This window comes from Pongo pygmaeus, chromosome 20 (genome assembly GCF_028885625.2).
Source record: "Pongo pygmaeus isolate AG05252 chromosome 20, NHGRI_mPonPyg2-v2.0_pri, whole genome shotgun sequence".
Taxonomy (NCBI): domain Eukaryota; kingdom Metazoa; phylum Chordata; class Mammalia; order Primates; family Hominidae; genus Pongo; species Pongo pygmaeus.
Window position 1 is genome coordinate 2,979,464 of NC_072393.2, and position 15,205 is coordinate 2,994,668.

Below are 15,205 nucleotides of genomic sequence, written 5' to 3' on the forward strand. Positions count from 1 at the left end.
AGTGGCCGCCCTATGGGGCAGGCCTAGCAGCCATGCAGCCGTGGCTCCTGCCAGTGGCCTCCCTGGGGCCTCCCAGCCGAGGGGCCGTTGATCCCGCTTTTGTAGCCGTGTTTTCAGGGGTGAGGCTCTTGCCCTTAGATCTTGATTTGCCACTTGCCCTGTCTTCCGCTGTGATCTCTTCCAGCTGTAGCCCTCTCTGAGAGTCCACATTCATATTTGGGCTTAGATCTCCATCAGCTTCTGAAACAGGCGTCTGCAAAGTGCAGACTGATTTTGTTGATAAAGTTTTATTGGCACATACCCATTTCTGCCATGTTGCCCATGGTGCTTCAGCAGCAGCAGCAGAGTTGAGTGCTGGAGACAGTCCATGTGGTCGGGAAAGCTGGGTGTGCTCTCTGGCTCTCTGCAGAAGCAGATTGCTGCTCCCTAATCTGGAAGTTTCCAGGGAGTGGAATTTTTGGGGTTTGTGTCTCTTTTTCCAAGTCCCCCTAGGTGTGCTTATCCCAGCCCAGTTTGAGAGGCTGGGGGCAGTGTAAGGGGAGGGCTGAAGTTGGAGTCGGGGCCAGGGAGCGTTGCTCAGAGGGGACAAGCAAGGGCTGAGTCTCCACTCTGGGGGGCCTGGGAGGGCCCCCTGGCTCCCAGAGCCCAGGGCAAGACTCTCTTCTTTCCCATCTGGGTCCCACCCAGTATGTCCCCTCCCCAGTCCCTCAGCCAAACTGGGGCTGGTCATGTCGGCCTGTGCGCCCCGGGGACGGGGACACGGAGCATCAGGAGGGGAAAGGACGGCCCCCCACAGTGTCTGCCCCAAAGGGTGTGCACGTGTGTGTGCAAGCACGTGTCTGTGTGGTTGGCCTTCCTTTGTGACAGGGCAGCAAGCTGGGGCCTGATGCCACCGGCCGCCCAGGGTTCTGTGAGGGGGAGGCGGCTCGTGTTGGGGTCCATGTAAACTGTTGAGTGCGGCAGCTTGGGGGCCACACGGCGTCCTTAGCACCGGGTGTGGTGTCTGCTCTTGATGATGTTTGATAAGCATTTTTCCGACGAAAGAGAGAAGCCGGCGGGGCAGAAACCGAGTCTGGAGCTGCACACTGCGGGCGATGCCGCTGGTTACAACGTCCTGTGACTGGGCTTCCTGCCTCCCGGTGTGTCTGGAGAATTCGAGGCAGCGAGTGCTGGGGCTGTGGGTTTGTTCTGTCATCGTGCTTGGTTGTGCTTGGTGCTGCACTGCCCTCCTGTGGGTCCTGGGTTTGAAGCGTGTGTGTCCTACGGGTGCTTGTTCCCCACACTGTCCCCTCCCCACCTCTGAGAAGTGAATCGAAGCCTGGCCTCCGCAGCACCCTGCAGACAGCGCCGCCAGGAGGCTTTGCTTGTGGCGCCTTGTTTGGAGGAACCACACCGCCAGGCGGCCTCGAGTTTTTCTGACACGTGTTCACACGAAACTGTCAGTGGTCCTGACTGCGCAGCCTGCAGAATGCTGCCCGGGCCAGCCAAGGCCTGGAAGAGGGGCCGTCACGAGCTTTCTGGTGGCTGTGTGGCCCCGGCAAGCTCTCGACCTCTCCCCTGCCCGCCTCGCAGGCCAATGCGCTCCTGATCCGGGAGGTGGACGTGGAGAAGGTGACCACCTTCGAGCATCAGTACGTCAGCGCCATCAAGACCCTGTGGGAGGACCCGGGCATCCAGGAATGCTACGACCGCAGGCGCGAGTACCAGCTCTCCGACTCCGCCAAGTAGTAAGTGCGGCCGTACCGCCGGCGGCCTGGGAACGGCAGCTGCGGGCCGGAGCCTGGGACCCTTCGGGAAGCCCTCCGCGGCATCTGTGGTGCCCCCTGCCTGTTCGCCGGGGGCAGGGACACGGTGGGCCCCGGCCACCTGGCTGGACGGAAGGACCAGAGCAGATCCCTGGATGGGCCACACCTTGGCAGGAGCCGGTGGACTCTGTGTGACACTGGCCTGCTTGTATGCCTGGCCCTGCCGTTGCCCTCCCTGGGTCAGGACTGAGCTCCTGGCCACCCTCGGTGCTGGAGCCCGGCCTGTGGCCTGTGGGGGAAACCCACGGTCTCCTAGGAGGGCCGTGGCATGGGAGGTGGACACACTCTGGGCCGTGTCGCTCCTGCCTGTGGCATCGTCCCCAGAGCCACGTCTCCCACTAAGTGACTGGCTGTGACCTTGACTGACGTCAGGGTTCTCCCAGTCTCTGGGCCTGGGATAGGGGGTGACTTGTGCGCTGACAGGTGGCCGGGCCGTGGCTGCAGGCGAAGGCCCCCGCGCGGCAGGCTGTGCACTGCTGCCCTCCATGCTTGGCAGGCAGAGGCCCCGGCCCTCCCCCAGCACCGGAAGAGACCCTAAGGGGACAGGGACGGGCCTGTCCCCCGCCCCTCCTGCCCGTCCTCCGTGTGTTCCCTGCTTCTGGGAGGCTGTGGGAGGGCCCAGATAACCAAGCACTTGGAACGAAACCTTCGCCAGGATCTCCGCGCGGTGCCGGAAAGGTCTGAGCAGGCACCCGGCCTCCCCAGCCTCTTACAGCCCCCACCCCAGTCAGACCACTCGAGGGGCGCCCCACTCAGGACTGCCCAGCGTGTCAGAAACGGGAAACTGTCCCAGCCCAGAGAGCCTCAGGAGATGCCACGGCTAAATGCCGGGTGGGGTCCCAGAGAGGCGTTGTGGGCTGGGCAGGAAAAGGCATGAGGGGAACCGAGGAAGCTGGAATCAAGTGTGGACTTCAGTAGCTGCGCTGCGTAGACACTGGCTCATTGCTCTTGGTGGGTGCCGCACCCGCGTACAGGGAGCAGCAGGGAGATGGGCACGGGGGTCTGCTGTGACCTCTGCAGCCTCCTCTGCAGCTGCGACTCTCCTAATGATGCGCCTGTTTGTGAAGCCTCATCCCAGGGCCAGCCAGGCCTCTCTCGGGAAGTCCCCTGCCCTGGGTCACCGTCTCCCTCCTTGGTAGCCGTCTCTGGGCAGCTCTACTACAAACCCCCCAAACCAGCTGAAGTCCTCGTCCTGGGACTTTCTCTTGTGCTGGGTCATTTTTGTCCCCTGAGACCCCAGAGAGGATAGAGGTTGGGAGGTTCGTATCGCGACCCCAGGGTCTCCGTTGGCCCGAGCCCTCCGGGCTGCTTCAGACACTGCCGTAGGTGGTGCAGTGCGCGGTCCGCCCCCTCCTGGTGGCTTCCTGTCCTCCCGCTGGTTTGGGTGCTGTGTCCCTGTCCTGCCCCCCTGCCCCCGGCAGCCGGCCTGAGTGCCCCCCTCTGTGTTGCAGCTACCTGACCGACGTTGACCGCATCGCCACCTCGGGCTACCTGCCCACCCAGCAGGACGTGCTGCGGGTCCGCGTGCCCACCACCGGCATCATCGAGTACCCTTTCGACCTGGAGAACATCATCTTCCGGTACCGCCCGGGCCACAGCAGGCGGGGAGGGGGTACTGAGAGGCTCATTTGCCCGGTGTGCCAGCTCACGCCTGTGCACCCAGTGCTTTGGGAGGCCAAGGCGGGAGGATCGCCTGAGTCCAGGAGTTTGAGACCACCCTGGGCAGCATAGCCAGACCTCATCTCTAAAAAATATTTTAAAAATTAGCCGGGCATGGTGGTGTGCACCTGTGGTCCTAGCTACTCAGGAGGCTGAGGCAGGAGGATCGATCAAGCCCAGGAGGTTGAGGCTGAAGTGAGCCATGATGGCACCACTGGACTCCAGCCTGGGCGACAGAGGGAGGCCGTTTCGTCTTACTAAACAAAAGAAAGCCCACTGGTCTTCATCCTCAGGGTGTGTTTGACCAGGTCGGGAGATAAGATTTATCTCGAAGTATGTGTGAGCCAGGGCCACACAGGGAAGGAGCTGTGGGGGTGTGGGGGGATGTGGCCACATCCATCCAGACCGGCAGCCAAAGAGACTTGGCAGGGAAGACATTTGACAGGGCCTCCAGGACGGGCCGGGGGCCTAGATGGAGCCAGCATGGGGCTGGGGTCTGGAGTGCCGGCCGGAGCAGGGGGTGCCGCAGGGTGCGGGAGGGGTCATAGGGACCGAGGCTGCCAGGGGAGGGGGCTCATGGGGACCGAGGCTGCGAGGGAAGGAGGGGTCATAGGGACTGAGAGGGGAGGAGGGCTCCAGGCTGGGGTGGAGGAGCTGGGTGGTGTGGGGTGGATTCTGTTCTTCACGGGCTGCCCCTGCGGATCCTGCCGGGCCTCCGGGGCTCCAGGTCCCCTGTGGCTGGGGGCCGGCCAGCAGAGCTGAGTTCTCCCTGGGGACCCTCAGTGGGTCCTGTGCCGGTAGGCTGCGCAGCTGGCTGGACTCTGCTGTCCCTGAGAACGTGGACCCTGCCTGCCTGGCTCCTGGACCGGTATAACATCTCCAGCGCCGAGGTCCCGGCTTTATGTGTGCCTGTCCTGGGCTGCTGGTGTCGGGCGTGAGACTCCCACCACAGGCCTTTATTCCCGCCCAGTGCTGGAGGCCAGAAGGCTGAGTTGCAGGTGTGGGCGGGGCCGGGTCCTTCTGAGGCCGAGGGGATCTGCCCAGGCCTCACTTGGCTCCTAGTGGTGGCCGCATCCTTGGCTTGTGGCCGCGCTGCCCCATCCCTGCCCCCATCCTCATGCGGCATCCTCCCCGCCTGCGCCTTTGTCTCTGTTCTCTTATAACCTGTCCTTGGCCAGGGCCACCCTACCTCTGTGTGACGTTATCCTAACCAGTGACATCCGCACAGACCCTGTTTCCAGATCAGAGCTGTCCCCGGGTTCTGGTGTTCGTGCGTGTGTGGCGCTAGCCGGCTCTGTCCTGGAGGGCCTCGCGGTGGCTCCAGTTGCGGGTGCCTTCCCCTGCATCACAAGCTCGTCCTGGCACTGGTCCTCATGAGGGAATGGCACCTCCCCGCCAGGGTGTCCCCACCCAGCTGGTGCACTGCTGAGGCCATTGTGAGGGTTCCGGGAAGTCTGTGGGGTTTTCCTTGAGGGCCCTGCCCTGAGACCCACCCCAGGGCTGGGGGTGCCACCCCCTGCCGTCTGCCTGTTCTCCCCACCTGTCCTCCCAGCTCGGCCTCCCAGCGCAGGCAGGGAGGATGCGGTGTGAAGATGGAGGCAGGGATGGAGCAACGTGGCCACAAGCCAAGGAACACCAAGCTCTGGGGTGGTTCCCGGGGACCCGAGCAGGCTCTGGGCCCTCAGAAGCTGCAATGTCTTCTCTGGACATGGGCGATGGTATATATTGTTACGAGAATTCAAGTTTTTCTTCTTTTTTATTCACACGGGGCTCATGACCCCAGGATAAAGCTGAGGTGAGCGGGCACAGGCCAGGGTGTGGCACGAATGTCCCCTCCCCACCTCGTGTCTCAGGGTCCCCTCGAAGCCCCATGCTGGCCTCTTAACAGCGCAGGCCTCTGTGTCCTCTGTCAGAAATATCCTGTCCCCTCCCTGAGCTCAGGCCGGGTGTGTCACCTCCTCCCCACCATCTTCCGGGCCCTTCCTGGCTCCGGCTGCTCCGGCTGTGCCCTCTTTTTTGTTTGTTTGTTTGTTTGTTTGAGACGGAGTCTCACTCTGTCGCTCAGGCTGGAGTGCAGTGGCGCAATCTGGGCTCACTGCAAGCTCCGCCTCCCGGGTTCGCGCCATTCTCCTACCTCAGCCTCCCGAGTAGCTGGGACTACAGGCGCCCGCCACCACGCCTGGCTAATTTTTTGTATTTTTTAGTAGAGACGGGGTTTCACCGTGGTAGCCAGGATGGTCTTGATCTCCTGACCTCGTGATCCGCCCGCCTCGGCCTCCCAAAGTGCTGGGATTATAGGCGTGAGCCACCGCGCCCGGCCCAGCTGTGCCCTCTGTGCTGGGTGCAGACCCCCGTCCTGAGCCTACTTCTCTGCTGCTGTTGTTTCTCTGTCAGCCACCACTGTCCACCACGAGCCGGCAGAGGGCCGGCCAGGTGCTGTGGGGTGCAGCTGGAGGCCTGATCCCTGTCTAGAGGCCTTGAAGGCTGGTGGGATCGTCCCAGTGTGTGACGAGAGGCTCCTGCTCCCTCAGGTGGGGACAAGACACGGGGGGACCCGGATCCCAGCCCCACCAGCCGCCACAGGCGTGCAGGAGAGGCCTCGCGCTCCAGACGGGCTGTGGCCTGGTGTCGGCACACCCATTGCCCTCCCGCCCGGCCGCAGCTGTTGGTGCGGGCCCTCTTGTCCCTTAGAGTCACCTGGCACATCTGTCATCCACCTGTGCCTGCTGGACTCCTCCGCAGACCAGACCAGGTGGATTTCACCACTCACATGCCCAAGGCAGCCCCGCTCTCCTCGGCAGAGTTGCAGGAACCCCGGCCTTCCCTGGGGCCTGGGGCCGAGGCCTGAGGGGCACTCTCCGCTTCTGCCTTTGTATTCTTTCAAGAAGACCAAAGTGCCTTTCCTTATTATAGAAAACTTAGAGAAGTCACAAGTAGAAAGAGGCAAACGTCCCGTAAGGAACGCACGCCCGCAGACATCGTCTGAGCTGATTTTCTTTCTCCCGCTTGTGTGTGGCCTGAGAGTGTGAGATTGAGCTGCTCACCACGCGGGGTGGGGCGCTGCGCCTGCTCTTCTGCCCCAGGAGGATACCGGCAACTCTGCCCTCTGCAGCCGTCACTGGAGGGTCCCTGCAGGGAGCAACCGTGGCATCAGTGTTTACTCCTGCGAGCGACGCTTGGTGAACATCTGTGTCCCTGGCCCCAGTGAGGGGAAAGGCTTCTGTGCTCAGGGTGACATCCAGATGCCGGACATAGGGTCCCTGGGCACCCATCACAGGTTCCCGCAGCAGCTGGCACCCAGAATCCTCTGGGTTCCTTATACCCCCACACTAGCGCCCGCTTCCCTGGGCCCAGTGGCCTCAGGCCCCTTTGCCAGTGAGGGAAGGGTCTGCAGTGGTCACTCCCGGAGGCGGTGTGGCCGCTCTCTGAGAGCGTCCTTGCTGGTTCTAACAGTGGGTGCTCTTCCTGCTCCAGCCGCTGTCAGTCTGGTGTGGCAGGAGGGGCCTGGGTGGGAGCCGTCCTGCGATTGCAGACTGGGCCTTGGGGCCCCAGGTGGCTGAGTCCTGGCGCTGTGTCCTTTCAGGATGGTGGATGTGGGGGGCCAGCGGTCGGAGCGGAGGAAGTGGATCCACTGCTTTGAGAACGTGACATCCATCATGTTTCTCGTCGCCCTCAGCGAATACGACCAAGTCCTGGTGGAGTCGGACAACGAGGTGGGCCCTGCCCTGAGCAGGGGCAGCGTTGGGGGCCGGGCCTTCCCCACCCGCCGAGCCTGGGTCCCCTCACCTGGGTCCCCTCAGCTGCCCCTTGGGCTGTGTGCAGCAGGGAGGGCCCCTCTGATTCCCGCTGCCTTTGCTCCCGCCAGAACCGGATGGAGGAGAGCAAAGCCTTGTTCCGGACCATCATCACCTACCCCTGGTTCCAGAACTCCTCCGTCATCCTCTTCCTCAACAAGAAGGACCTGCTGGAGGACAAGATCCTGTACTCGCACCTGGTGGACTACTTCCCTGAGTTCGACGGTGCGCCGGGCTGCGGCACGGGGGCCCGTGGGCAGGGCCTTACGGGGTGGGGGCTGGTATGGGAGAGGAGCTCATACAGGCCAGGAGCTCTAAGGGAGGGTGTCTGATGAGAGGTGTCATGTACAGGAGTGGGGTCTCAGGGAAGGGAGGTCTCGTGTGAGGGGGCCTGTATGGGAACGAGTTCTCCAACGCGGGTGTCTTACACCTGTGGGAGATCTGCTAATGCAGGGACTCCTTATACAGGAGGGGTCTCGGGTGGGAGGGGTCTCAGGCAGGTGGTCTCGGGTGGGAGGGGTCTTGGGCGGGGGATCTCGGGTGGGAGGGGTGTTGGGTGGGAGGGGTGTCGGGTGGGGGATCTTGGGTGGGAGGGATCTCGGGCAGGGGCGTCTCGGGTGGGAGGGGTCTCGGGCGGGGGATCTCAGGTGGGAGGGGTCTCGGGCAGGGGGGTTTCAGGTGGGCGGTGTCTCGGGCAGGGTGTCTTGGGTGGGAGGGGTCTTGGGCAGGGGGATCTTGGGTAGGAGGGGTCTCGTAGGGCAGGGGGATCTCGGGTGGGAGGGGTCTCGTAGGGCAGGGGGATCTCGGGTGGGAGGGGTCTCATGGGGGTGGGATCTCAGGTGGGAGGGGTCTCGTAGGGCAGGGGGATCTCGGGTGGGAGGGGTCTCGTGGGGGTGGGATCTCAGGTGGGAGGGGTCTCGTAGGGCAGGGGGATCTCGGGTGGGAGGGGTCTCGTGGGGGTGGGATCTCAGGTGGGAGGGGTCTCGTGGGGGTGGGATCTCAGGTGGGAGGGGTCTCGTGGGGGTGGGATCTCAGGTGGGAGGGGTCTCGTACAAGGAGGGCACCATGGGAGGGGGAGTCTTGTATCGGTGGGTCTTGTACAGGAGGGAGTTGTCGTATGGGGGTGTCCTGTATAGGTGATCTCATATGGGAGGGGTCTCACAGGAAGTGTTCATGCACACTGCCAGCACAGCCCCGTGGGGACCTTGGTGGTAGTCCCTGCATCCTCCTCTGTGTCCTAGTGCCCCCACCCTTGGACCCCTCCCTCCCTACGTGGCCCCTGCCCCACAGGGCTGTGTCAGGGCAGCTGAGCACTGAGGGTCTTCACATGCCCAGCCCTCTGTGGGCCTGGGGATGACGGCCCGGGGAGGGTGTTGTGTGCCCTCGTCTGTGTGGTCAGTGGCTGCCGTTAGCGCTGTCACCACTCAGAGCTGTCCCTGCCAGGCACAGTGAGGCCCCGGGCAGCTCTGGCGCCCTCGTTTCCACCCCGGATCTGTGCTCCTCCCGTGAGTCTCGGGTGTCAGCTTCAGGAGGACCCCTCAGGGTGCCCTACCTCTGGATGTGCAGCGGGAGGGAGGGGTCTGGCACATAGTGTAGCCTCGGCCGCTGGCTGCAGGCACAGGGCCCTGCTGTCCCTGGGCAGGGGAGTGGCGGGGGGCGCTGCACCTGCTCCAGCCGCACGTGGCCCCTGCCCGGCAGCCTGTCCTGTGGGCTCAGGGAGCCCTGGTAGGGGGAGGCCAAGGGACTGGGGCATGGACCTCTGTCCTGCCAGTCCCCAGAGCAGCCCCCTGAACACCCCCAGGGGCCTTTCCACCGGGGCAGGCAGGAGTTACTGGGCGGGTGGCCCGCATTGTCCAGGGTGGTGGAGGGGAAACAGCACCCCTGCTGGAGCCCCGGGACATCTCCAAGGCACTGCCTGCAGCAGGGGTGCCATGGGTGGGGGGGGGCCGCTGTTCCTGCTCTGTGGGCTCTGTGCCCAGTCCTGGGGGCCTCTCCTCTCACCCTGGGCCTTCGCAGGGCAGCCATGCCAGAGGCCTGCCCTGGAAGGTTGTGGCTGTGGAGCTGAGTGGATAGAAGCCAGCAGAGGGCTGAGCAGAGGGAGCAGTGGGGGGTGCAGAGCCCCAAGTTGGAGGCCTGGGCCGTGACAGCAGTGCCCTGGGGCTGCAGTGGGATTGGCACCGCAGCTTACCCGGGGAGGGAGGGGAGCTTCGGCCCGTCAGGCATGCAGTGGGCTCTGGGCTGGAGGTCGAGCTGGGTGGGCCATGGGCCTTACTCACTCATCCCCTGGGAGTGACAAAGGGGCCCACGTGTCCCTCGCCCTGGGCCGGGCTGGGGCACAGCCTCACCCTCCGCCCTCCCCCAGGGCCCCAGCGGGACGCCCAGGCGGCGCGGGAGTTCATCCTGAAGATGTTTGTGGACCTGAACCCCGACAGCGACAAGATCATCTACTCACACTTCACGTGTGCCACCGACACGGAGAACATCCGCTTCGTGTTTGCGGCTGTGAAGGACACCATTCTGCAGCTCAACCTCAAGGAGTACAACCTGGTCTGAGCGCCCAGGCCCGGGAGATGGGGCGGAGACACGGGGCAGGACCTTCCTTCCACGGAGCCTGCGGCTGCCGGGCGGGTGGCGCTGCCAAGTCCGGGCCGGGGCCTCTGCCCGCGGGAGGAGATTTTTTTTTTCATATTTTTAACAAACGGTTTTTATTTCACAGTTATCAGGGGATGTACATCTCTCCCTCCGTACACTTCGCGCACCTTCTCACCTTTTGTCAACAGCAAAGGCAGCCTTTTTCTGGCCTTGACTTATGGCTCGCTTTTTTCTAAAAAAAAAAAAAGAAAAAGAAAGAAAAAAAAAGCAACGAAACATAAAACACCCAAGCGTCCCGTGCCCCCAGTGACTCTGGGCCTCACAGAGCCCCTGCCAGCCAGCATGGGGCCCCGCCCCGCAGCCAGTCATGCGCCCCCATCCCGCAGCCCCCCATGGCTGTCCTTCCAACCCCACCTGCTTTTTCTTCCTCCTGCCCGCTTCTTTTCTTCATCACGAAAGGCGTGGAGACTCGGAGACGGACGTTTTTCCCCTTTTTTAAGTTATTGATGCCCAGCGCACCTCGCCTCTTCACAAATCAACGCTGTGCTTTGCCCACTGGACTCCTGAAGAGGGGGTGGGGGGCTCCCTCAGTCGCCCACCCTGGGAAGTGCCTATCCTTTTTTTTTTTTTTTTTTTTTTTTTGAGGGAAAAGAACACCTGACTCGCAGGTTGAAGAAAGGCCCTGCGCCCTCTCTCATAGCCGGGTTCCCCGTCCCTCTGCAGAGGCTGGGAAGGGTCCCCGGGCTGGAGCCATGGGGGCTCCTCTGGGCTGTTCCTCCAGGGCCAACACTGGCCGCTTGGGGCTGCCCGGGGACTCCGGAGGGCTGCACGGCCACCCTGTCCTGGCTGGAGCGTACCCCACCGGAGCCCACATGGGCTGGGCGGCTGGAGGGATGGTCCCCCGGTGACACTGGGAGAAAGACCACTTGGATGGGGGCGTTTCTTTCTGTTTCGTTCCACTTTGTGATGTCACCAATTTGGAAAGAGTGAGGGTGGGTGGGGACTTTTACAGAATATTCTCAGGTGTGTACCCGAGAGGCAGAGAGAGGGACGTGGCCAGCAGCTCTGAGTGGCCTTGTCCCAAGCACTTGTGCCTGCCCCCGAGCGCCGCCCCCGGGGAGCGGGAAGCCAGCACTCGCACTTTGGCCAGGGGCGCGTGGAAGGTGGCGGCAGGCACCGGCCTTGGCAGCTTCCAGGCCTGGCTGGCCACAGCCACGGCCCGAGGGGGAGCCCGCCAGGCCACGCCGCACTGAGCCACAGCCCCGGGGGCCGCCTCCCGGGGCCCCTTGAGGCACTGAGGCACCGAGACTGGTTCTCCCTGAGAGACTCGGAAGGTGGGGAACGAGGGGACTGTGGGGAGGTGGCTTTTTCGTCTGCTGTTGACTGAACACTACGGCGCCCTGTGGTTCCGGGCTTCGCACGGCTGTCCCAGGGATGGATCGCCTGTGCTGCCTTCGCCCGCCGCCACGCCGGGACCCTGCACAGCTGCTTCTGGCCTCGACAGATGACGAAAGCCCCAAAATATGACCACCCCGACCAGCAGTTGCCGCCTGCCTGCCCGCCACTGTCAGGCCTGCCCTGGCCTCCTCGTCTGCAGGGCTGTCTGCTGGCTTCCAGGGGCAGAAGAGCGGGGAGCCCCGTGGAGGGGTCAGGGGAGACCAGGTCAGGGCAGCTACATTTCTGGTGATCAGCCCCATGGGGAGACGGGGCTGGCGGGACCCCCACCGACTTCCCCACACCACTTCTGTCTCACCCAGAAGCATCTTTTTTTTGTGCAGGTGTCTACCTAAGAGGGTTGGCGCCAGAAGCCCCCCACGGCGAGTGCTGGGGCCCGGCGGTGCCCTGGGGGAGCAGATGGGGCCACCCCTGGCAGGGCCGCTGCAACCTTTTCCAGCAGCGGAGCCCTCTGGGGGGCCTGTGCTTGTGGCATCTCTGAGGGCCCAGATTGCACAAGGTGACCTGGCTGTGGCCTGAGGGTGGAGTCGCCCAGCACAGAGGCCGGGGCGCTGCGGGGCTAAGTATTAGGCCTTCCCAGGGAGGGGGCCGTGCCAAGCATCCCAGAGCTGGGCTGGGGCCACCAAAACGTCTTGGCCTGGATCCTCTGGGTCTGAGTGCCTGATCTCCTGCCCCCCAAAAAAGTGGAGGTAGGTGTTGCAGGCCCGGGTCAGGGGTGCCTGCCCCAGGAGAGTCCCAGGCAGTGGTTCTTGTGCCAGTGGCACCCAGGGGCAGGGACAGCCAACCCCCACCCTTGCCACTTATGGGGCCACATGTGGGGTGTGTTTTTACCTTGGTGAATCTCACCTGCCAACGCTTTCTTGTGAGTGCCGACCACCTTCTCCGACCATGTTATGCCCAGGCGGCAGCAGCCCCCGCCCGGCCACTGCGAACCCATGCCCTGGGTCCCCCGGCTCCCCCAGGGGGGCATCCCCATGCCAGTGTCCCCCAGTGGTGGCAGCGGATCCTGTGGCTGGCCTGGTGGACGGGACCCGGTGATACTTGTATATTACACAGTCCTGATTTCAGACAATTTCAACCTTAATCTATTTAAAAAAGAATATTCTATACAAGCTGTTTTTAAGCCTTTTACCATTTGAAATGCATGTGTTGTGCGCGTCGGGGATGGGAGGAGGGGCTGAGGAGCGGCTCAGTGTCACCTCCCACAGCCACTGGCCCTGACCCTTAACCCAGACACCGATGGAAGTCGACTTTTCATATCTTTCTCCTGAAATGAACTCTGTTTTAAATTGGAATAAATTTTGTTCCTAAATGCTGGCGGCCCCCTTCTGGTTTATTTCCTGTTGGCCTTCGAAGGGGGCTGGGGGGGAGTGTGCAGAGGCCTGGCCCCCAGGAGCCCTGGAGTTGCCTAGGGCATTGCCTGACCTCAGTGGGGCCGCCTGGGTGCCTCCGCACGGTGTCCCGGGGCCCCTTCCCTGTCATCTTGTTTGACCCTTCACTACAAGTTCATTTCACTAGCACCAGGCCAGAGCAACCCGCTTGGGAAACGCCACCTTGTTTGGGGGCTGGGGACAAGGGAGTGAGACGGGGAGGAGCCCAGGTCCCAGGCCAGCCTGCCCCTCACCTTCCAGGGCGCCAGTGGGGAAGCCATGCCCTCCAGGCCTCCGTTTCTGTAAGCTGCGGATGTGGGACCTCTGCAGCCTTCCTTCAGTTATTTTTTCCTTTTGAAAAAAAATTGTAAAATACAAATAACAAATTTCTCAGTGCACAGCTCAGTGACATTAAGTGTATCCACACGCTTGTGCAGCCATCACCATCCTCTCCAGAACTTGTATCTTCCCAAATTGAAACTCTGTCCCCACGAAACACTCACTCCCTGTCCCCCTCCCCAGCGCCCGGCACCCCCCATCCTACCTTCTGTCGCCGTGAATCTCAGGCTCTATGGACCTCCTAGGAGTGGAACCATGCGGGGTGTGTCCTTCTGTGTCTCCGGCGTCTCTCACTGAGCGTGATGTCCTCAAGGTGCATCCATGCTGAAGCCCGTGTCCGGATTCTCTTCCTTTTTGTGGCTCAGTAATATTCCACTGTGTGGATGGGCCACGCTGTGTTGATCCATCTCTCATCAATGGACGTCTGGGTGGTTTCCACCTTGTGGCTGTTGGCAGTCGTGCTGCTGTGCACCTGCGTGTGCAAGCTTCTGTTTGAGTCCGTCCTGTCCTTCCTTGTGTGTGTGCATCCAGAGGTAGCATTGCTGGGTCCTCTGGTCTTTCTTTTTTTGGATGCACCTTGAGGAGTCTCGCTCTGTCGCCAGGCTGGAATGCAGTGGTGCGATCTCGGCTCACTGCAACCTCCACCTCCCGGGTTCAACCAATTCTCCTGCTTCAGCCTCCTGAGTAGCTGGGACTACAGGTGCCCGCCATCACGCCCGGCTAATTTTTGTATTTTTAGTAGATATGGGGTTTCACCATGTTGGCCAGGATGGTCTCCATCTTGACCTCGTGATCCTCCCACCTCGGCCTCTCAAAGTGCTGGGATTACAGGCGTGGGCCACCGCGCCCGGCCTCTATTTTAATTTTTTGGGGAGCCGCCCGACTGTTTTCCACAGCAGCTGTGCCCTGTCACATCGCGCCAGCTGTGCACAAGGGTGCAATTTCCCCACATCCTCTTTCAGTTTCATTGAGTCTGATAGGCCTGTCCGTCAGGCCTTGAGGACCCTTGCTGGGCCCGACACTGCCCTAGATACTACAGTACAGCGGAGAGGGTGGCATGCACCAGCATGACTTCATCTAGGAAGAGAAATGGAGCACGGAAGTGGGACAGGATGGGGAGATGGTGGCTTTTTTTTTTTTTTTTTTTTTTGAGACGAAGTCTAGCTCTGTCACCCAGGCTGGAGTGCAGTGGTGCGATCTCAGCTCACCTCAACCCGTGCCTCCTGGGTTCAAGCAATTCTCTTGCCTCAGCCTCCTGAGTAGCTGGGACTACAGGCACCCGCCACCACACCCAGCTAATTTTTGTATTTTTAGTAGAGACGGGGTTTCACCATGTTGGCCAGGCTTGTCTCGAACTCCTGACCTCTGGTGATCCGCCCACCTTGGCCTCCCAAAGTGCTGGGATTACAGGTGTGAGCCACCGCGGCCAGCCAATGGTGGCTGATTCTGGTGGGCTGTTCCTGGTGGACTGTACAGGAAAATCCTGAGAAAGTGGTGCGTGAGTAGCATCCTGGGAGACAGGAAGGGAAGGAGCCACGCTGTGGCCTAAGGGTGAGCCAGGCAGAGGCACAGCTTGTGCAAAGGCCCTGGGGCAGGACCATGCCTGGTGTGTTGGAGGAGCAGCGAGGAGGCCCGTGTGGTTGGAGCGGAGGGAAGGGGAGAGAGGGAGCGGGGAGGGCAGGGAGGGTTGGGCTTTTACCCTCAGAGAGAGGTGGGAGCCGTGGAGGGATGCAGGCAGAGCAGGGACAGGACCTGACAGGTGCTCATAGGCGGCCTCTGGTGGCTGCTGCTGGGAGGACAGACAGGGGCGAGGGCGGGAGCCAGGGGACTAGGCTGGTGCAGGTGGCGATGATAGGGGTGGACCAGGTGGCAGAAGCAGAGGTGGGGGAGTCAGCTAAGGGGCGTTGAGGGCTGAGGGGAGCTGGGCCCGGCATGGATATCGCAGGTGCGTGTAGTACCCCCAGTGGCCAGCAGGAGTCGCCCCAGACAGCTCCTTGCCTGCCCCTAGCCCCCGGCCCATCCTAAAAGGAAAACTGAGGCACAGAGGGTGAGCGTCTTGCCTGAGGCAGCTTGCCCTGACGGCTGGCCGGTCCTTCCTAGGTCTTGACAACAGCCCCAGCCTGTTCAGCTGGGCAGGCAGCTCCAGCACCCCCTGCAGAATACATAGGGCCTGGAACAAAATGAAAACACA

At 62.3% G+C, this 15,205-nt stretch overlaps 1 protein-coding gene and 1 long non-coding RNA gene across 2 annotated transcripts in view; one reads left to right on the plus strand and one right to left on the minus strand.

Annotated features, from left to right (window-relative positions):
• Nucleotides 1–12,617, plus strand: part of GNA11 (G protein subunit alpha 11) — a 29,893-nt gene extending 17,276 nt beyond the window's left edge. The window contains exons 3-7 of the mRNA XM_054464263.2: nt 1,573–1,727; nt 3,257–3,385; nt 7,048–7,177; nt 7,330–7,483; nt 9,621–12,617. Of these exons, the coding sequence (XP_054320238.1) occupies nt 1,573–1,727; nt 3,257–3,385; nt 7,048–7,177; nt 7,330–7,483; nt 9,621–9,811 (759 nt within the window). The 3' untranslated portion in view covers nt 9,812–12,617. The remainder of the gene's footprint in view (nt 1–1,572; nt 1,728–3,256; nt 3,386–7,047; nt 7,178–7,329; nt 7,484–9,620) is intronic.
• LOC129020217 (uncharacterized) lies at nt 11,367–13,719 on the minus strand. The gene is made up of 2 exons (XR_008495783.2): nt 13,220–13,719; nt 11,367–13,026 (listed from the first exon to the last, which is right to left on the minus strand). It is a non-coding gene; the product is annotated as an uncharacterized LOC129020217 (long non-coding RNA).
• Between the last annotated feature and the right edge of the window lie 1,486 nt (nt 13,720–15,205).